Source organism: Acomys minous (assembly GCF_964271855.1).
Source record: "Acomys minous genome assembly, chromosome: 5".
Lineage (NCBI taxonomy): Eukaryota > Metazoa > Chordata > Mammalia > Rodentia > Muridae > Acomys > Acomys minous.
Window position 1 is genome coordinate 94,007,777 of NC_140494.1, and position 19,353 is coordinate 94,027,129.

Below are 19,353 nucleotides of genomic sequence, written 5' to 3' on the forward strand. Positions count from 1 at the left end.
TTATTGGTAATGTGCTTGTTTATCTTTACATACAAATTAAACCTTGACTACAGATTTTATTCTGCAGGCTGACATTAACAACATTTTTCATACTTGATCACTTGATTTTATAATTGCCAATGCTAAGTTTAACACTTTGAATAAATGCCTAATGTAAGATTAGAAGTATGTTTAGGGCCATTTCAGAAATTATTGGAAGTTCTGTCAAACCCTCAAATAGCAGGGTTCTTTGGTTTTTTGTTTGTTTTGAGACAAGGTCTCTACATAGACATGGCTATTCTGGAACTCAGTATGTAGACCACTCTGGCCTTTAACTTATAGAGATCTGCCTGCCTGTGTGTGCTGGGATTAAAGGTCTCTTCCACCATACTTACCCAAACAGAGAGGCTTAAAAATCAGTATTATAATGAAATGTCCCAAAGATGCTCTCATTTGAAAGTTCTTGAAGAGTGATGGCAGGAAAATATTGGAAGTCTTTCTTTAAAAATGTTGGGAGCCTTATGCTTCTATAAGAGCATAAAAATTTGTTTGTGTAGTAAAAACTGTGTAACTCATAACATTCAGTAGTCTGAAACCTAAGCCAAGGCATTCGTGGGCACTGCATGGTGTGCTGGCGTGTACAGTACAGGTGTTCCTGTTGTGTGTTCAGATCCCAAACTGAAGTTCCATGAAGCAGCCCAGGGAAGCACTGCCTAAGATTGTTTGGATTCAGTAGTATGTGATTTCTGGGTACTTTTTGGTCATTTCACATGCAGAAATGTTTTACTATTGCCAAGTTTTTATGACACATCCACTTAGGCAGCCTTTAAGAGTCTGAGCTTTAGGCAGAGACTCTCCTGTATTTTAACTGTCAGCTCTGTGTTCTTTGCATTCTGGGGCGGTAGACTCTAGTTTTCTTGAACAGTCATCTATTGCAAGTGTATTCCTAAACCCTACATCTATGATGTCACTTGTGGTTTCTGACTTAATGCAAAAACATTTATATGATTCTTTTTATTTCTCATATCTAAGCTCTCATCAGTATTAGATTGCTAACTTCCTGACACTTCTTCTCTTGACTGACTTGGCACAGCAGTTTGCAAGTTCTGCTTTTCTGTTGCTTGCTCTACCATTTGACCTCTATATTTTGGGGAGAATTGCCTTCTCATTCTTTTTGCTCTGGCCTCTTTTTTACTCCCTGAGCTTTGAATAGCATGTTCCTGTCAGCTCCCAGATTGATAACCCAATCTTTGATCTTATTTCTGAATCTCAAACCAGTCTGTCAGGTTGTAACGCTGTTTTTTTCTAATGGAAATTAGGGAGTGGGCATTTCAGAAGACAGCATAATATGTTTTTTGTGGGAGATGAACAGTGTAGGGAGAGGAGAGACTCAAGTAGACATGCATAAAGAACCCAGTGCAAGAACTGTTTGCCACCAGTACGTGCAACCTGAAATAAATTAAGGAATTGAGAATTTACCCTGCAGTTTTTAGATTTTTTGTTGCAATAGCTTCTGCCTTTTGTTTTGTTTTGTTTGTCTTGTCCTCTTTATTTTGAAAAATACTGTTTTCTACTTCTAGGGATTCACTGGAAACAGAGCTGGATCTAGTTTTAAAATCTTAGACTAATTCATACTGTAAGCTGTCATCTGTGTTTATGAGATGGCACTGGGAAGGGCGTGGGGGGGTCAGACTTGGGGTCTGTCTAAAGCAGAATAGACCCTCTGGGAATGGTTGTGGAAAGGGGGAAAGCTTGAATTTCTGGGAATTCATATTGGTTTGAATATCCTCAGCTCCCAATTTATCTAAGAAATACAATATGCAGATACAGAAGAATATTAGTTTACTTTGGAGTGTTGCTGGACTTGGTTTGGCACTAGTTTAATATGAAAGGAAACTCAAGGCATTGGTTAAATGTTCAGATGGTCACATGGCATCCATACTGCATAGAAAAAAAGAATTGAAAGAGGCATTGTTTTCAAAGAGGAATATAGGCATGAATGTGTTAGAACCCCTCGAATTTTAGCATCAGCTGTGGAATATAAACATCAGAGATTTAGGGGTGCAGAAAGTTTTAGTCACAAGTAAAACTCTGGAGTTTTAGCCAAATAACTCCCATAGCAGAACCTATGGGGTGACTGAGTGCCAGCAGAACTCTGCCTGGCTTAAAGGCTTCGCTCTTCTCAGAGCCCTCGTTTCCCTAGCCATAAATTAAACTTAGAAAGTCTGTGCATGTCAGTGATAGCATGCTGCTGCCATGTTGAAATTCCTTTTTAAGTGTTGGTTGCTGCTTCAAAGATGTTTAGGATGAGGCCTCCTTGTCAAACAGGAATCTTTTCTTTTCTTACTTGTACCAAAGCTGCAGCTATTTCTATCTCCTTGCTTTCCTACCGCACATTTTCCTTAAGTTGCACCAAAATATTTTTAGTATGTTCATTGTTGAAGCTAAACTTGACTCTCTCTAACTTACATTTTCTCAAGATAGGCCACAGCCTCTCTCATCACAGCTCTCTGCTAGGACTTGCAGATTCTAAGAGCTGTCAGTGTGGGCAGGAAGGATCAGGACTAGGCAGATAGACACAGACTAGGGTGAGCAGCCACTTCCAAAATCCTATTAGTGTAGTTGTTAAATGCAGCCATCCCTAAAAATTGCAGTACGTAAGCTTATAATAAATGAATTGTATTAAAATGTACTATTTTAAAACTATTCTATTACATCACTATTTGTGCTCTTGAGGTTCTATTTCTTCTCATGGGTTTGTATGATACAAATATTATATAACCAAGTGCTACTATGCATCATTTTCAATCCTGTGCCCCACTGGCACTTAAAAACAACTGTGTGATGGGGGTACTTATGCCACAAACACTAGCAAATGCCATAAATCAAAGCCATTTTCTTTATAGGGTCCTATTATTAAACAGCAGCACACTTCCTGGTACAGTGCCCTCTCTGACTTCTTGCTTTATCCCAGAGACTTAAAGGAAAGCTACTGGAGTACGGCTTCTCACCCTTTCTGTAAGCCCCTCCTTACTCTGTTCTAGCATCATTTTTTTCCTCCCTTTAATGTCTTTTTCGTTGTTGTTGTTGTTGTTGCCTCTTTGCCATCTTCTTCCCAAAGCTGAAACTTATTTTGACCCGGTGGTTAACAGGCATGATTCTCTTCCTCCTGGCACCATTGCAGAGAGACTACACTAAGAAACAAGATGTCACAGCAGCGGGTCCTGTTGCCGGAGTTCTAGGCACTTTCACTGCTCAACACTTAAGTGGTTTAGAGTTGTTCATGTGTGCTGGAATAATTATCTTTCCAAGAAGTATCAGTGTTCATTAACTGTGTTTTCGAGGTTAGTTATATTAATGAATGATATTTTCAACAGAATACAGTTTTATTTGCTTATGATGGGTCATTTATAATAGGAATATAGACTCTGTTTGTCTTCTACAAGTATATAAAACAATAAAAGATCCCTTCACCATTGGAGATCCTGAAGGAAAAGAAAAATAAGAGAAAAGGTAAATGCTGTGTAAAGTAGAGTCAGCAGCTTATGATGGTAGGCAAAGGCTTCTAAGATTCTCTAGGCCTTTCCCTGTGGTCAGGTGATGACTGAGATGCCTAACAGCACAAGAGACATAGGACAATAGCCTGACACTGCTTTCACATATGCCTTACTTTCACTGGAATGCCAAATCTAGAAACTGAATATTTAGCTCGGCTAATAGTGTGTGAGGAAAAGCACTGATAACAGGGGTTAGAATTAGGTATTCAGTTGACCTATTGTGGATCCACACAGGGTGTGAATGGAATTATTTTATATGCCTAAATCGTACATTGAAACACATTTAAAAGATAAACATAGTGTACATGATGTCATAGTCTTCTGAAGAAACTCTCCAAGGTTTGGGAAGTTTTTGTAGGGAAGTGATGGGAAACTCATTATTTGTTGAGTTTCAGATAGCATCTCAGTTCAAGAAATAGGCTAGATATTTTTGCTTTATCTTTAAATGTGCATGGTGTGATTCTTCATTGTAAAGTTGGAAATGCAACTGTTTACTCAGGGCCCAGAGCCTAGGAAGTGGTTAAGCTACTTTTCCAGTCTGGTGTTACGTCAAATTTCAGGTGCTTGTAAGTTGAACCGAATTCAGCTAGTGTGGAGGAATGACATCTGAGGGTAGCCTAGCTTATGTACAATCAGAGATAGTATAGTGTCATCTGGTGGAGGAGAAGAGCCTGAAGTCTTCAGTAGCGAGCACACTAGGATAGTGACATGGCGTTTGGCAGGTGGTTACTGTGTGCATTCTACTTAGACTAATCTGCTTAATATCCATATATACTGTATGAGAAGTATTATCATTATGGTATTTGGAGAGGGGAACTGAATTATAGAGAAGCCATTTTTTTTTTAAACTAACTTAGCAAGTGGCAAATTCAAGATTGAGCCTCTTGCCTTTTAGGCAGCCTGTTAGCCTGTGTGCTACGAGACCTCTTGTAGAATATATACAAGAAAAAATGATGATTTTTCAAGTTGATTCTTACATAATCCAACCAATCTTGGAAGGATTTTTACCTGTTTGGAGAAACAAGAAGTTGAATAAAGTATACAATAGAAGAATTTTACTAATAAAACATTTAATACATCATTTTGCAAGATAGGGCTTTTTAATAATCCCAATTTCACAATTTTTAGGAAAAACTGATACTCTACTAAGAACTCTTTTTCAACTCACTCTGGCATTATGTCTTTATAACTTTAAGAAGTGCCTTAGAGCCGGGCATGATGGTGCACGCCTGAAATCCCAGCACTCTGGGAGGCAGAGGCAGGTGGATCTCTGTCAGTTCAAGGCCAGCCTAATTTACAAACTGAGTCCAGGACAGCCAGGGCTACACAGAGAAGCCCTGTCTTGAAAGATCAAAAATAAAAATAAAAATAAAAAGAGTAAAGATAAGTTCCATAGAATATTGATCTAGAAATTGAAATAAAAGTGTAGCAGATGACTCTGTGAAAATAACCTCACCCAGATGGATGCTCTACAGCTCAGAACTTCATGAGTCACACTCTTGGAAGGCAGTCCTATTCTTCCCGTCTGCCAACAAAGGGAGATGCAGCATGACGTACTTTGCATGTTTTGCCTTTAACATCTGCTGCATGGCGTCCCATTTATATTCCTATCTGAGGAAACATCTATAAATATTGGTAAAGATTTTCGGTATACGTATTCCCCAGTATGTTTATCTCTGTATTCATTCTCTTGGCCACACCATACCTCTGAGTGCCTAGAACTCAGTATTTTCCAAATACACCTTGTTGCGTTCTGCCTAAGGCAGTGCAGGCAGCTCTAACATAAGGGTGATATTGAGTGCTCTGCAGAGCCAGTCTGCTCCACTGGTTGGAAGGACCCTGTCTTCCTTCTTGCTTCCCCGCCCCCTTACCTGCACTGCTGATTCCTTAGCAGGGGTGAGTATTGTAATTTAAATGAGCCATTATTTCAGAAATTTATTTTTACTGTGGTATTTTTAAACGAAACCTTATAGGAGAGTGAAGAAGATATTCTAAAACAATTTGAATTATGGCTTGGTGTCAATCTTTTTAAAAATCAACATAATTGTTTATTGTAGTGATGTCAGTACCACTAGATTAAGATCTCAGCAAAGTAAATTATTAGCTAGTAATAATTTTACCTGTTTGATGCACAGCTTGTAGTCAGATTAGATATTTTGGTTGATATAAAAGAATTTTTAGAGTATTTAAAACTGCAACTAACAAAGCAGACTTAGATATTTGGACAGAAACCCACACATAGCTTCGAATACTCATAGCAACAGATTGTTTTATTATTTGTTTGTGTAACTATCATCTGGTATTCAGGGCCTTGGAATATTAGAATCATTTGGGAGGGGCTGTGTACTACATTCCTGGAACTGAACTGGCAGTGTTCACACTCTGATCTATTTGCTGGTTTGGAACCCTCTCTTTGTTGCTTTTCTTTAGGTGGGACTCTTCCCTGGTCATTGTGTCGAGTTAATTAACCAGAAAGTTCCTCAGTCAGTGACCAACTCAGTGCCAAAACCAGGTGAGTATATTCCTTTCCATCTGTGTGATTGTGGCCAGCTGGTTGCAGATATATACAGTGTATTTTGAGAAGGTGTTTTTGCTTGCTTTGCTGTAATTGCATTTATTGATGTAATGCATGTTTTATATGGTTTTGATTTTTAAATGCTTTCCCTTTTGTAGAGTGTTTCACAATGCTTTATGTGATTTCAGTTTTTTAGGCAATTTTAATGGACGGTGGGTTGGATTAAGCTTTGTTATTATTTGCTTTTATAATGATCTAGTAGTAGTTCTGATGGATGAGGTGAGTGGAAGTTAAAGAAGTAGCATGGGACACCACCTCTGGTGACCTTCATCTGTGATGCCAGGATGAGGGAGGTTGAGGCAGGAGAACCCAGAATTCAAAACCAGACTCAATTATGTTGTGAGTTTGAGTCCAGCCTGAGCTATATGAGACTACTTCTCAAATAACATACACACATACACACGGAACAGTGAGAGAAAGAGAGAGACAGAGAGACTGATAGACTGATAACCTACCTTATCTGAGTGGTGTGCTTAGTTGAAATTAAAAGATGCAGAGAACATGCATTTTGTCTGTAAGAATGGGCATGAAAACTGTTCTGAACAGCATTTCTAGTCATGTAGTTTATTTATATTATATAAATATGTACAAGAGGTTATAAAGAAGTAAAGTAGTATTATGAGTGATTTAAGCAATGAAGAGAATTGGGGATTTTTAAATTTATTTGTGTGGTTTCACCTGGGCAGGAGTCTACTGAATTCCTTTCTAGTGGGAAGGTGCCTGATTTGACATGCATTTTTATTTTTCTTTTTTAAAGAAATGATCTTACTGTGTAGGCAGCTTGGCCTCAGACCTGCCTCTGCCTCCTGAGCATTAGGGTTAGAGCTGTAAACCACATGCCTTGATATAAACTTTTAAAAAGAAAACTAAGAACAATGAAATTGGGCGGAACAGTAGTGAAATTCACTTTCTTCTGCTCTTTCCCTTCATTCTAATGAAAGAAGAAGGCTTTTCTGGACCCCCAATTTCATTTGAACTGTTTTGCCTGCAGTACTTGGAGTTTAGAACCCATATTTGAAAAGCAGGAAAAGACAAGCTTACTCTTTCCTATTGAGTGTTCTGCCATTCTGCTCTCAGCACACGTCAGGCACGGCTGAACCTGTGAGAAAGCTGAAGGGAGCAGCCTTTCACGGTGTACCTCTTCACGGGTTAGGAGGGTCGTTGTTTCAGTTCCTCTCATGGTCAGTTATTTATTTCAGGGAGACTAAATTTATTTCTCAGTTAAAAAAATTATTCAGGACAGTGTTGTCTGCAGTTCTACTTGATCCAGAATTTTCTATCATTTTCAGACATTTTGTCCTGCTTAGGGTATTTGATTGATGAATGTTTATTAGTAACTTTGGTGTAGGTTTCTCCTACAATATGGCATAAAGTCATGTAAAAGAAATTTTAAAATATATTTTATGCACTTGTCCCTCAAGGCCAGTGACCTGAGCTCCATCCCCAGAGCTCATGTAAAGGTGGAAGGAGCAGAGATGCCTGCACAGAGGTGTCCTCTGACTGCCACACTTGTCCTGTGGCACACCTGCCTAGACACAGCACACACACGCTAACAAGACTTTTTATATTATAAACTATATAAGACATGGCCTTTAGTGTCCTCATAGTTGTAAAGCCCATGTAGACCGTTTTTATTATCCCCAAACAAACCCTGTGTCAGTTAGCAGGCGTTGGGAACTCTCTTCTGCCCTACTCTCTTTTTCTAAACTCACTTCCTTCACTATGCATAATGTTTTCAAGGCTTTCCATGCTATAATATAGCTATAACTTAGCATTTGCCTGTCCTTGTGGAGTGGTTTGTATTTCTGGAAGCTATAAACAATCACATGTAAGTTTTGGACATGTTTTCATCTTTCTGGTATGTACGTTTAAAAAATAAAGTTTTGATTAATGTAAAATTACTAGATTTCATAATGGCACATAGATACACACCACTGTACTTTGCTCATATTCACTTGCAACTACCCTCACCTGTTCCTGTTCTCCCCTCTCTCTGGTCTCCCCTTCAAGTAGATCATCTGTTTCCATGATATCTAAATTCTGCACCTGAGGAAGACCAGACAATATTTTGTACTTTTAGATTTCACATAGCAAAATGTATGTGTGAATTTGGCCTTTTTCTTCCTCATTACTATCTTTTATTTCTCCTATCTTTAGACACTTTCCTACTCCGTGTCATAATGTATATATTTAAATCTGGATTTGACTTGTAAGAGATATGATAGCTGTCTTTCTGAGCCTGGCTTATTTTGCTTTATACAATGACTCCAATTCCATCCATTTTCCTGTAAATGACTATATGATAGCTAATCTCAGTTGACAGTCCGATACGCCTGGCTTTACAGTAGATGTGTGTATGTACCACACTTTAAAAAAATGATTCATCTGTTGATGGACATCTTGTCTGGTTCCATATTTAGGCTGTTGTGACTACTACAACAGTAAACATAAATGTGCAAGTGTTTATGGTTCGCTGATGTAACTTCCTTTGGATATGTGTCCAAAAGTGGTGTGCTAATTACTTTTCTCATTGCTCGGACAAAATACACGAAGAAAGCAACTTAAAAAGGAGGGCCTTGTATTGACTTAGTTTTTGAAGGAACACAGTTTGTTGTGATAGGAAAGGCCTGGCAATGGGAATGTGAGACAATGGGTCACATCATGTCCTAGTCATTGTCTTAGGTTACTGCTTCTATGATGAAACATCATGACCAAAGCAACTTGAGATGGAAAGTACTGATTTGGCTTACATGTCTACATTACTGGTCATCATTGAAGGAAGGCAGGGTGATGCAGAAGCCATGGAGGGGTGCTGCTTACAGACTTGCTCCTCATGGCTTGCTCAGCCTGCTTTCTTTTAGCACTCAGGACCACCAACTCAGGGATGGCATCACCCACAATGGACTGGGCATGCCCTCATCAATCACTTATTAAGAAAATGACCTAAAGGCTTGCCCCCAGCTCATCTTACTGGTTTTATTTGTGTGTTTTGTTTGTTTGTTTGTTTGTTTGTTTGTTTGTTTTGAGACAGGGTTTCTTTGTAATCTTGGCTGTCCTAGACTCACTTTGTAGGCCAGGCTGACCTCGAAGGCAAAGTGATCCACTTGCCTCCGCCTATAGGCATTTTAACTCTTACATTAAGTTTTAGAATATATATTAAGTTTTGATAAATTTTGAACTGACTTTTGTATAGTATGAGAGGTAGGTATCAGGTTTCATTCTTCCATATGTGGATATCTACTTTCCCCAAAGTGATTCCTTGAATCCTATACATGCTTCTGGCACCTTTGAAAGAATTAAATGGCTGACGCTACATGGTTTATTTCTAGACATTCCATTCTACTGTCTTCTCTTGAGAGAAAGGGTACACAGAGAAAGAGGGGGCAGGGGCAGAGAGAGGGAGAGAAAGACCCAGTCACTTGCTATGTTGTTTGGGTGCTGTAGCATAATTCCAGATCAGGTCTTGTGGTGCTGTTAGCATCGCTTTTCCTGCTTAGGATCACTTTGAGTATTCAGGGTTCTTGTGCTTCCTTATATATTCGGGATTTTTTTTTTTTTTTAAGTTCTGTGAAGACTGTTGTTGGAATCTTAGTGATGAATACATTGACTCTATAGTTAACTTTTGGTAATATAGCCATTTTTATAAGATTGGTTCTAATCAACAACCATGGGAAGTCTTCACATTTTCTAGTGTCTTCTTCAATTTCTTTCTTTTCTTTTTTAAATTTTTCATCATATAGGTCATTAACCTCCTTGCTTAGGCTTATTCTTAGGTTGTTATTTTATCTTTTAAACTATGGTGAATTCTTTTTCCCTTTGATTTTTTTTCTCAGCATGTACATTGTTGGTGTGTTGAAAAGCTACTGATTTTTGTGTGCTGATTATATACCTTTTTATCTTTTAAGTTAAAAGTGTTTAGTAAATTTAAAAGTCTTCTGGGCGAGTCTATAGGGTCTTAGTTGTGTGCAAATAAGGAATTTGATCTTTTCCTTTTCATGTTTCTTTGACATGTTCTTCATGCTCTTCTATTCTAGTTAAGACTTTAAAACACTATACTGAATTAAGACTGAAGTGACTGGATAAGCTTATCTTGCTCCAGATTTTAGTAACAATGCTGTCAGTTCCCCTTTTACTGTATCATAGGCTATAGATTTGCCGTATCTGGCCTTTCTTATATTTAAGTATGTTCCTTCTATTCCTCAAGTTTTTCAAGAATTTTCATTATTTCTCAAACTTTATCAAAGGCATTTTTTTGTATCTAATGAAATTATCACCAGATTTCTGTCTTTAAGTCTATTTATATGATTCTTTTTGTTTGTTAAACCATCTGTGCTAGTTAGGTTTTTTTTTCCCCTCCTCGTCAACATGACACAAGCTACAGTCATCAGGGAAGAAGGAACCTTAATTGAGAATCACACTGGCCTGTGGGCAAGGCTGTGGGGGTACTTCCTTGATAAATATTGATGTGGGAGGACCCAACCCACTATGAGCAAGTGGTCCTTGGTTGAATAAAAGAGGAATCTTAGTGAGCCATGGAGAGCAAGCCAATAAGCAGCACTTCCTCATTGCCTCTGCTTCAGTTCCTACCCTGAGGTTCTTACCTTCTAAAACTGTCCTGACTTTTCCTCAGTGATATATTGTGACCCTGGGAGTTGTGTGTTGAAATAAATGCTTTCCTCTCCCAGTGGCTTTTGGTCATGGTGTTTTATCACGGAAGCAAGCTAGGATACCATTCTTGTATCCTGAAGCAAATGTAACATGATCATGATGTTTGATCTTAATGTACTCTTGTATTTGTTTTGCAAGTGTTTTACTGAGAGCTTTTGTATCTATATTCATTGTGGAAATTAGGCTTTGATTCTTTGTTGTTTGTTGTGTCTTTATCTGGTTTTAGTATTTGGGTAACACTAGATTCACAAAAGCGTTTGGAGTGCTTCTCCTTTATGGAACAGTTTGAGAAGAACTAAAGGTTAAAACTTCTTGGAAGTCTGGGAGAAGTCAGTGATGAATCTTTTACATCCTGAGATATTTTGGGGGTGGGGAATGTTTTCAAATTATTTTCTAATGATAGGAATTTCATTGGAATTTATTGTACCTGTTTTATTGTTTTGGGTGTTCTAGTTCTTTCTTGGCTAAATTAGATAGGGATTATCAGTCTTTTTCTTTTTTTCCCAAAGAGACAACTCTTTGGTTCATTTCTTCTTTACGTTGTTCTCTTAGTCTCCATTTCATTAATACTTTTCCCTGGTATTTATTAACTCTCTCCTACTGGTTTTGGTTTTGGCTGGGTCTTGATTTTCCTATGACTTAAGTACATCATTAATTTATTTACTTAAACTCCATGGGGGTTTTAAGCTAAGCATTCATAGCTGTAAATCTTCATTTCTCAAACTGTTTTTGCTGCACCTCTGAGGTTCATTTTTATTTAGCAATACTTTTGTATCCTCCCTGACTTCTTTTTGTTTGTTTGTCTTTGTTCTTTTGTTATTTGTCTTTCAAGTCAGGGCTTCTTTGTATAATAGTCCTGGCTGTCCTTGACGCACTTTGTAGACCAGGCTGGCCTTGAAATCACAATGGATCTGCCTGCTTCTGCTTCCTGAGTGCTGGGATTAAAGGCATGCACCACCATGCCCAGCCTCCTTGACTTCTCTAGTGTCCTGGTCATTCAAGAATATTTTGTTCAATATCCCAAGTATTTGTGTAGCTTGAGATTTTATAGAAGATAGAAAGATGAAAATAGCAACTTTTTTCTGTTTGTTAAGACTGGTCTCGTGACCTAGAATGCAGTCTGTTTTAGAGACTGTTACTTGAACCTCTGAGAAGAATGTATATTCTGTCATTTTCAGATGAGATATTCTCCGTTATGTCCACCTTATGTATGGTACAGTTGAACTCTGAAGTGTATTTGTTGATTTTTCGGTCTGGTTGATCTACTTATTGCTAAAAGTGAGGAACTGAAATCTCCCATTATATTGTCTTAGGCCATATTGTCCTATTATGTCTATCAGTATTTGTTAATGACACTGGGAGCTCCAACGTTTTATACATGTATATTACAGTTGTTATCTTTGTGTTTCCCTTTGTTAATATGTAGTGGCCATTAATATTTCTGCTACTTTGGGTTTGTAATCTACTTCATCACTTAGCAGATTGCCTCTGTTTCCTTGATCTCAGTTGTGATTAGCTTGATACACTTGTTTGCATCCTTTCGCTCAGTCTGTGGGATCATTGCCATTGATTGTCTTAGAGACATCTCATAGTGGGATCTTCCAAACAACAACAACAACAACAAAATCCCATCAGCTAGCTAGCCACTGTCTTCCAAATAGACAGTTAACACCATTTACAATTATCTGTAATTTTGTGGCTACTTTTTCTGGGTAGTTGGATTGTTTATTTACTGCAGTGTTGGCCTGTTGGTCATGAATTGCTTTTTTTTTTTTTTTATGCTTCTCTTAAAATGTCTTTATTTTCCAGCCAATTAAAAAAAATACAACTTTGCTAGACATCGAAATGCTTAGTGACTATTCTTTTTTTTTTTTCTTTTTCCATTTTTTTTATTATTAATTTATTCTTGTTACATCTCAATGGTTATCCCATCCCTTGTATCCTCCCATTCTTCCCTCCCTCCCATTTTCCCCTTATTCCCCTCCCCTATGACAGTTCCTGAGGGGGATTACCTCCCCCTCTATATGATCATAGGGTATCAAGTCTCTTCTTGGTAACCTGCTGTCCTTCCTCTGAGTGCCATCAGGTCTCCCCATCCAGGGGACATGGTCAGAGGTGAGGCACCAGAGTGTGTGAGAACGTAATATCCCACTCTCCACTTTACTGTGGAGAGTGTTCTGTCCATTGTCTAGATCTGGGTAGGGGTTTAAGGTTTACCGCCTGTATTGTCCTTGTCTGGTGCCTAGTTTGAGTGGGACCCCTGTGCCCAAATCTGCCTATCATAATGTTCTACTTGTAGGCTCCTAGGACCCTCTGGGTCCTTCTACTTTGCCTTTCTCTCATGAATCTCACATCTAGAGTCCCACTAGAATGTCCTCTCCTCTGTCTCTGTTTCCTGGTAAGTGAAGGCTTTCGTGGGACATGCCCGTTGGGCTAATATGCAGATATAAGTGAATATATACCATTTGAGTCTTTCTGCTTCTGAGTTAACTCACTCATTATGATCATTTCTAGCTCAATCCATTTATCCACAAATTTCGGGAATTCCTTGTTTTTAATAGCTGAATAGTATTCCATAGTGTATATTGAGGTTCAATTCCTAGTACCATTCAGAGAGGAAAAGGTCTATTGTAATGCAACAGTAGGAAACCAAACAAGATAAAGAGGTATACTGGAAGTCATTTGGCCAGTGTGGCAGCAACATTGACTTAGGAGCTTTTATTAATTTTTCTTCATGGTTTTCTTTGGTGGGACCCATCAGTACAAAACCAAATAGAATTCAAAAGCATACTCACCTTTGTTTTATTTATGGTCTTTGGCCATCGAGAGAAATGTTATCTGTGTGCAGTTTCATTGATGTTTATTACCAGACTAAGGGACTTCCCCTCCAGTTTTGTTTTGCTGAATGTTGTAAAAATGGTGTCAGATTTTTTAAAGCCACTTGTTAAAGTGATTGATGGGTTTCTATGAGCACAACAAAAAATATTGTAATTTCTTCAGCATTGCTTCTTATCTGTCTTCCTGTGTTGTAAACTAAAATTTTACAAGTCATTACATCCCAACTTTGATAACTTCTATCAGAAGTATCCTATAACCAGAGTTTTAAAAAACATAGTTTAACGTTGGCATTAAAATTATCTGCATTAATAACATATTTTCATGTTATTCATGGAAAAGTAATGCTTCTCATAATAATAACTAAAGAAGCCTTTACCGCTGAGAAAGTTAATCATTTATAGAAGGGTTTATATTAGCAGAATTACAAGTCATTGTTAATTTTAAGTCATTAGTAGAAAAACAAATATACCTTCAACAGCAAATGGTTTATCTTTTGAAAACAGCTCAGAGTTGGCTTAAGGGAATGTGCATTCCTAATACAGATCGAAAGAGATGATGCAAATTCAATCAGCCTTGGGCTTGTTTCACACTTTAAAACTGTCTTTGCCTACAGTATAAACAACTTGAATGTTCTATTTATTTTTAACATTGCCATCTGTCAGTGTTAGATGCCAAATCGGAAAGATGCAACTATAGTTTGAGTCTGAAAACTTAAAGCTCCCTATACTATTATACAACAAGGCAATGGGATTTTTTTCCTTTTTAAGCTGTTTTGTTTTTTATGTTCTTATTGTGTTCAATAATTTGTGTAGATGAAAATGAAACTGAGTTTTTGTGTCCTAACCAAGACTGAGAACAGGCATGGTGCTTATGAGGGAAAAGATACAATTTTAAGAGAACAAAAAAGAAAGAAAAGCAGGGAATAATAGGGTCTAGTGTGATGGAAGAAGCTGCAGTTGTTCTGTGAGGTGAGGAAATGCGTCTTCTTTTGGTTGTGTTGCTTGGTGTCCACTGAGAAACTAGTGACATCTTTTACCAGTTTGGAAGTACTGCCAACTGTTGTTTTCTCTCTTCTACCCACACACTTAGCACTCCATGGTATTTGCTCATTGATCTCGGGCTCTATTCTGTTCCCTCTCTTCGCTCATTCTTTGTACGGCTACTTTCTATTGACCTGTCTTCACCTTGGAGTGATTCTTCTTTTTGCTCTGTATACTTTGCTCATAAGCTTATGTGGTAAATTCTCATGCCATAGCTTCATCACAAGTATCAACATTTGATCATTTAAAAATAACCTCCTTGGCGACATTCTACATCTGTCACATTATCTAACCTTGTTTGTGACGAGGAGGAAGAAAAGGGAGGAGGAGAATCTGGAGAACTAGTGAGAAGCAAAGCATGCTTTTTTGTTTGTTTGTTCCTTCAGACTATCTTTTAATGACTTCCAATTTCTTAATGTTAAAAAAAAAAATCACTGGACCAAAAGATCCCCAGCAGCCTTACTTTCCTTTACATATATATATAAACCTCAAAGCATAGCACACAAACATTACCACCCTCCGAAACAATGTGAAATATTCCTCTAAGGAACATAAATAGTATATGAGAATGAAATTGAAGTCTCCTTTTGAGATATGAACTTCTAAACACAACAGACTAGGAACCATGACTAAAATAGTTGGGCAGAAAAACTTAACAAGCTCTTAGTAGTAGTTTTAATACTATGACCATTGAGCATTTAATACTATGGCTGTTGAGCATATTTAGCAGAATAATAGTACTGGGTCCTCTCCTAGGCTCAAGAGCTATGTGGCCACACGCTCTAACAACTTAACAGTGTGCCCGTGGATCAGAGCATCTGTCAACCTTCATCAGAGAAGCTTCTCCTTGGAGTAGGTAGCAATTAACACAGAGACCCAACTGATCAACATGCAGAGAACAAAAGACTGTAGAGTGTTCAGTCCCAAATTGGACATTAATTTCTCATGCTAAACTCAGGGATCTTAGCAGATGATGGGGCAGAAAGATTGTAAGGGCCAAAGGTGGTGGATGACTTCAAGGAAACACTGTCTTGCAGACTCAACTGTACAGGTGCACATGAGCTTGCAGTATTTGTGACAGCATGCATTAAACGTGTGCAAGCTTCAGTCAGACAAAAATCCTGTTAGAGGGCAGGAAGGTGGTAGACACATAATCTTTCCACTAGCGGAGGAGGTGTTAGCATTTTGTGGCTGCTGTGAGAATCTTCTTGGGTTTTTTGTTTGTTTGTTTGGTTAGTTGGTTTTTTTTGCTTTGTTTTGTTTGTTTGCTTTGTTTTTTAATCTTGTAGGCTGTCCATAGAACAGAGCAGGCCTAATCCCAAGATTAGCTGGATCATATAAACTGGAACAGATCAGGAAAGAAGTAATTTTTTTCATTTTAATATTCTTTTAAAAAACATTTTATTAATTTATTCATATTACATCTCAATTGTTATCTCATCTCTTGTATCCTCCCATTCCTCCCTCCCTCCTGCTTTCCCCTTACTCTCCTTCCCTATGACTGTGACTGAGGGGGACTTCCTCCCCCTGTATATGCTCATAGGGTATCAAGTCTCTTCTTGGTAGCCTGCTATCCTTCCTCTGAGTGCCACCAGGTCTCCCCATTCAGGGCACGTGGTCAAGAAGTAATTTCTTTAGAAAGTAATCTCATAGTTGGGTGCAACGGGGTGGGAGAGTTGAGAGGGTGATAGGGGGAGGATTTAGGGAGGGTGAATATATTAAAAATTCATTCTATATCAGAATTTGACACCCTTCTGAACTCTGCAGGCATCATGAATTTAAGTGGTACACAGACATATGAAGGCAAAACACCCATATACATACAATAAATAAATCCTTTAAAATACATTTATGAAATTGTTCAAGAATTAATAATTTTTAAAAATCTAAAAATGAAATATAAAAAATATCAATTTGAAGCAGTAGAGTTAAAAAACAAACAATTGTAGCTAAGCTAAAGTAAAAAAGATCTGTCTGTCTGAATGCCGGTTCTTTCTTTTCTGTGCAGGACCTTAAGCCAGGGTCTCAAGTATGCTAGGCAAGCACCCTATTCCTAGCTGTGCTCCAGTTTCATGTTCACTGATTCATGTTAATTGATCTCTGGGTCAGAAACAAGATCTATGTAATTGATACACATAATTTTTTTGTTTAAAACTATCCAATACATTACAAATTATTTTTTATTGCATGTATTTAATGACTGTGCACACAAAGTGTGTGTCCATGCCATGATACATGTGTGGAGGTCAGAGTTCAGCTTGCACGAGTCACTTCTCCCCTTCCATCATGTGGGTCCCAGGGATGGAACTCAGAGATCTGCAAGCTTCACTGCAGTGCAGTTATCTGCTGAGTCATCTCTCAGGCCCTAATTATAGTATTTATAGTACAATGGTGGGAGAAGCAGCCTCTGTAGATGGTCACATAAATAGGTTTGCATGATGTATTTTTGTCCTCTGCTTGGTAATAGCCAGTTTTATTTTCCTCTGATAGCAGATACAGAAATAGCTGAGCTTTCACTTTTGGGAAGAACCTTATAATTAAGCACATAGGGGATGAGATCTTTACATTTATTTAAAAATAATTTAGTATGTTAGCATATCAGCCTTAATCAGCATAGTTTTGAAATTAAGAATAAAACCTAACATTCTTCATAGTTTTTGTTTGTTTCTTTGTTGTTTGAGGTAGTGCTGGGAGTGGAGTCCAGGGCCTTGGCTGCTTGTTGGTAAAGGACTGTGTCCCAGAGTAGCATTCCCAGCCTGTAGTGTTGAATTTGTTATTAATTTGTATTAGTTCTTTGAGAGGTCCCTAAGCATGTTTTGATAATACCTACCCTCTGCCTCCTCCAGTGTTCTTTTAAGGCAACATTTCCTTGCAGTGCTCTTCTAAGAAAATGGTCTTCAATGTCTTGCTTTCTTTTTTGTTGTTTTACTTGTGAAGTTGCTAATTAATTACAGTTCTTTACTTTATTTCCTTTTGCTCACTCACTCCTTGCTTCCTTCATTGAGTTTCTAGCTCCTTTATTGCCATATTCTTTCAGTGTCACTTTAATTGAAATGACTGCACTTTTCTTTATCATATTTGGACTGTTGTCTTGAATATTCTTCCTGATGTCCATATGCATATGTGAGGCTGGTACTTTAAGAAGTTTGGCCTGAGAGATGGCTCAGTGGTCAAAAGCAGTGGCTGCTCTTCCAGAGGACTCAGATTCTATTCTCAGAACTCACATGGTAGCTCACAATCCTATGCAACTCCATTTACAGGGGGGATCTGATGCCTTCTTCTGGCCTTTGTGGGCACCATGTATGCAAATAGTACACAGACATACACACAGGCAAAATACTTACAGCAGCAATAAAATTTAAATGATAATCATTTTAAAAAGAAGAATTGGGTGGTAAAGTCAGTGTCATTGATAGAAGAGTCAGGGGAGTGTTAGACTGCATGAGTTTCTACCCTGAAACAGTGTAAAGATTATGACAGGGTAATATTGTCTTATGCTGCATGAGGAAAAGAACCCTAGAAATTTTATATGCTTTTCCCCTTTTCCTGTGTTCCTCCATTTTATGCAATTTTGACTCCTCTGTGCATGGTACATACTTGAAAACAACTTTGACAAGAGCCATCAAAAATATTTCCTAACCTCTCACATCCCCTTAAAACTATGTTAGGAATAAGCCCCTAGCCACCCTTTTCCTGACCTAACTAGGCTTTACCATTTCAAGAAACTATTTCAAGTATTGATTTCATTTATAAATCATATTTGTTTATTATCTTGTATAGTGCTAGAGATATAACCCTGGTCCTCATTCATGCTAGGCCAAGTGTCTTCCCATTGAGAATAATAATACCCCAGTTCCCTGGTCAGTAATTATTGGGCACATACTACAAGCTATAGCTGAAATAGAACACAACAGATAGAATTTCATCCTTGGGGGAGTTGAGAAGGAGCTATGAAAGGGAGTGGTGGTGGTGAATAAATCAGTAATATATGTAGTATAATAGGTAAGTACTGTAGAGAAAAATACAGCTGAGAGAGGGGTTCAGAGCATTTGGGATATTGTTCATATGGGGTTGAGATTTCAGAAGAGAAGTGTGTTCAGAGATGGGATTGCCAAAAAACTATTTCTGGACAAAGACCTAAGGGAAATGGGGAGGGAAGGTATGAGTATATCCGGGAAGAACTTCCAGAGAACGGACCAAGGGAGTGTTAAGATACAGAGCTGTCTGAATTTTAGTCTATAAAAGTGCCAGCAGGAAGACCAGGTGTGTGTGTGTGTGTGTGTGTGTGTGAGAGAGAGAGAGAGAGAGAGAGAGAGAGAGAGAGAGAGAGAGAGAGAGAGAGAGAGGGAGGGAGGGAGGGGGGAAGGAGGGGAGAAGGGAGGGGGAAGGAAAGAGAGAGAGAGGGAGAGAGAGAATATAGCCAGTTGCTTTCCCAGTAAATTCTCCCTTGTGTGTCCTACATACACACACCAAGGCCCACCCTATTCCATCTATCATAAATAGATAGCTCTGAACATTTTGTTAAATGTGAAGGGAAAAATGAGAAATGACTTTGCCTTTGCCCTAAGTGATCAATAGTTGACACAATACAGTGCATTTTTAAGTTAGAGATACTTGTAAAATTTTCATTTTGAAATGTCTTAGAAAAAGTTGCAAAAATAGCACAGAGAGGTCCCTTGTGCTTGTCACTCCTCCG

General features: G+C 38.2%; 1 protein-coding gene across 8 annotated transcripts in view; it reads left to right on the forward strand.

The window, feature by feature from the left end:
* The window catches only part of ARHGAP32 (Rho GTPase activating protein 32), a 234,682-nt gene that overhangs the window by 169,162 nt on the left and 46,167 nt on the right, over positions 1 to 19,353 (forward strand). For all 8 annotated transcript variants that reach the window (XM_084783262.1, XM_084783261.1, XM_084783263.1 and 5 more), the window contains one exon: positions 5,967 to 6,048. In XM_084783262.1, coding sequence (XP_084639388.1) covers positions 5,967 to 6,048 — 82 coding nt within the window. The remainder of the gene's footprint in view (positions 1 to 5,966; positions 6,049 to 19,353) is intronic.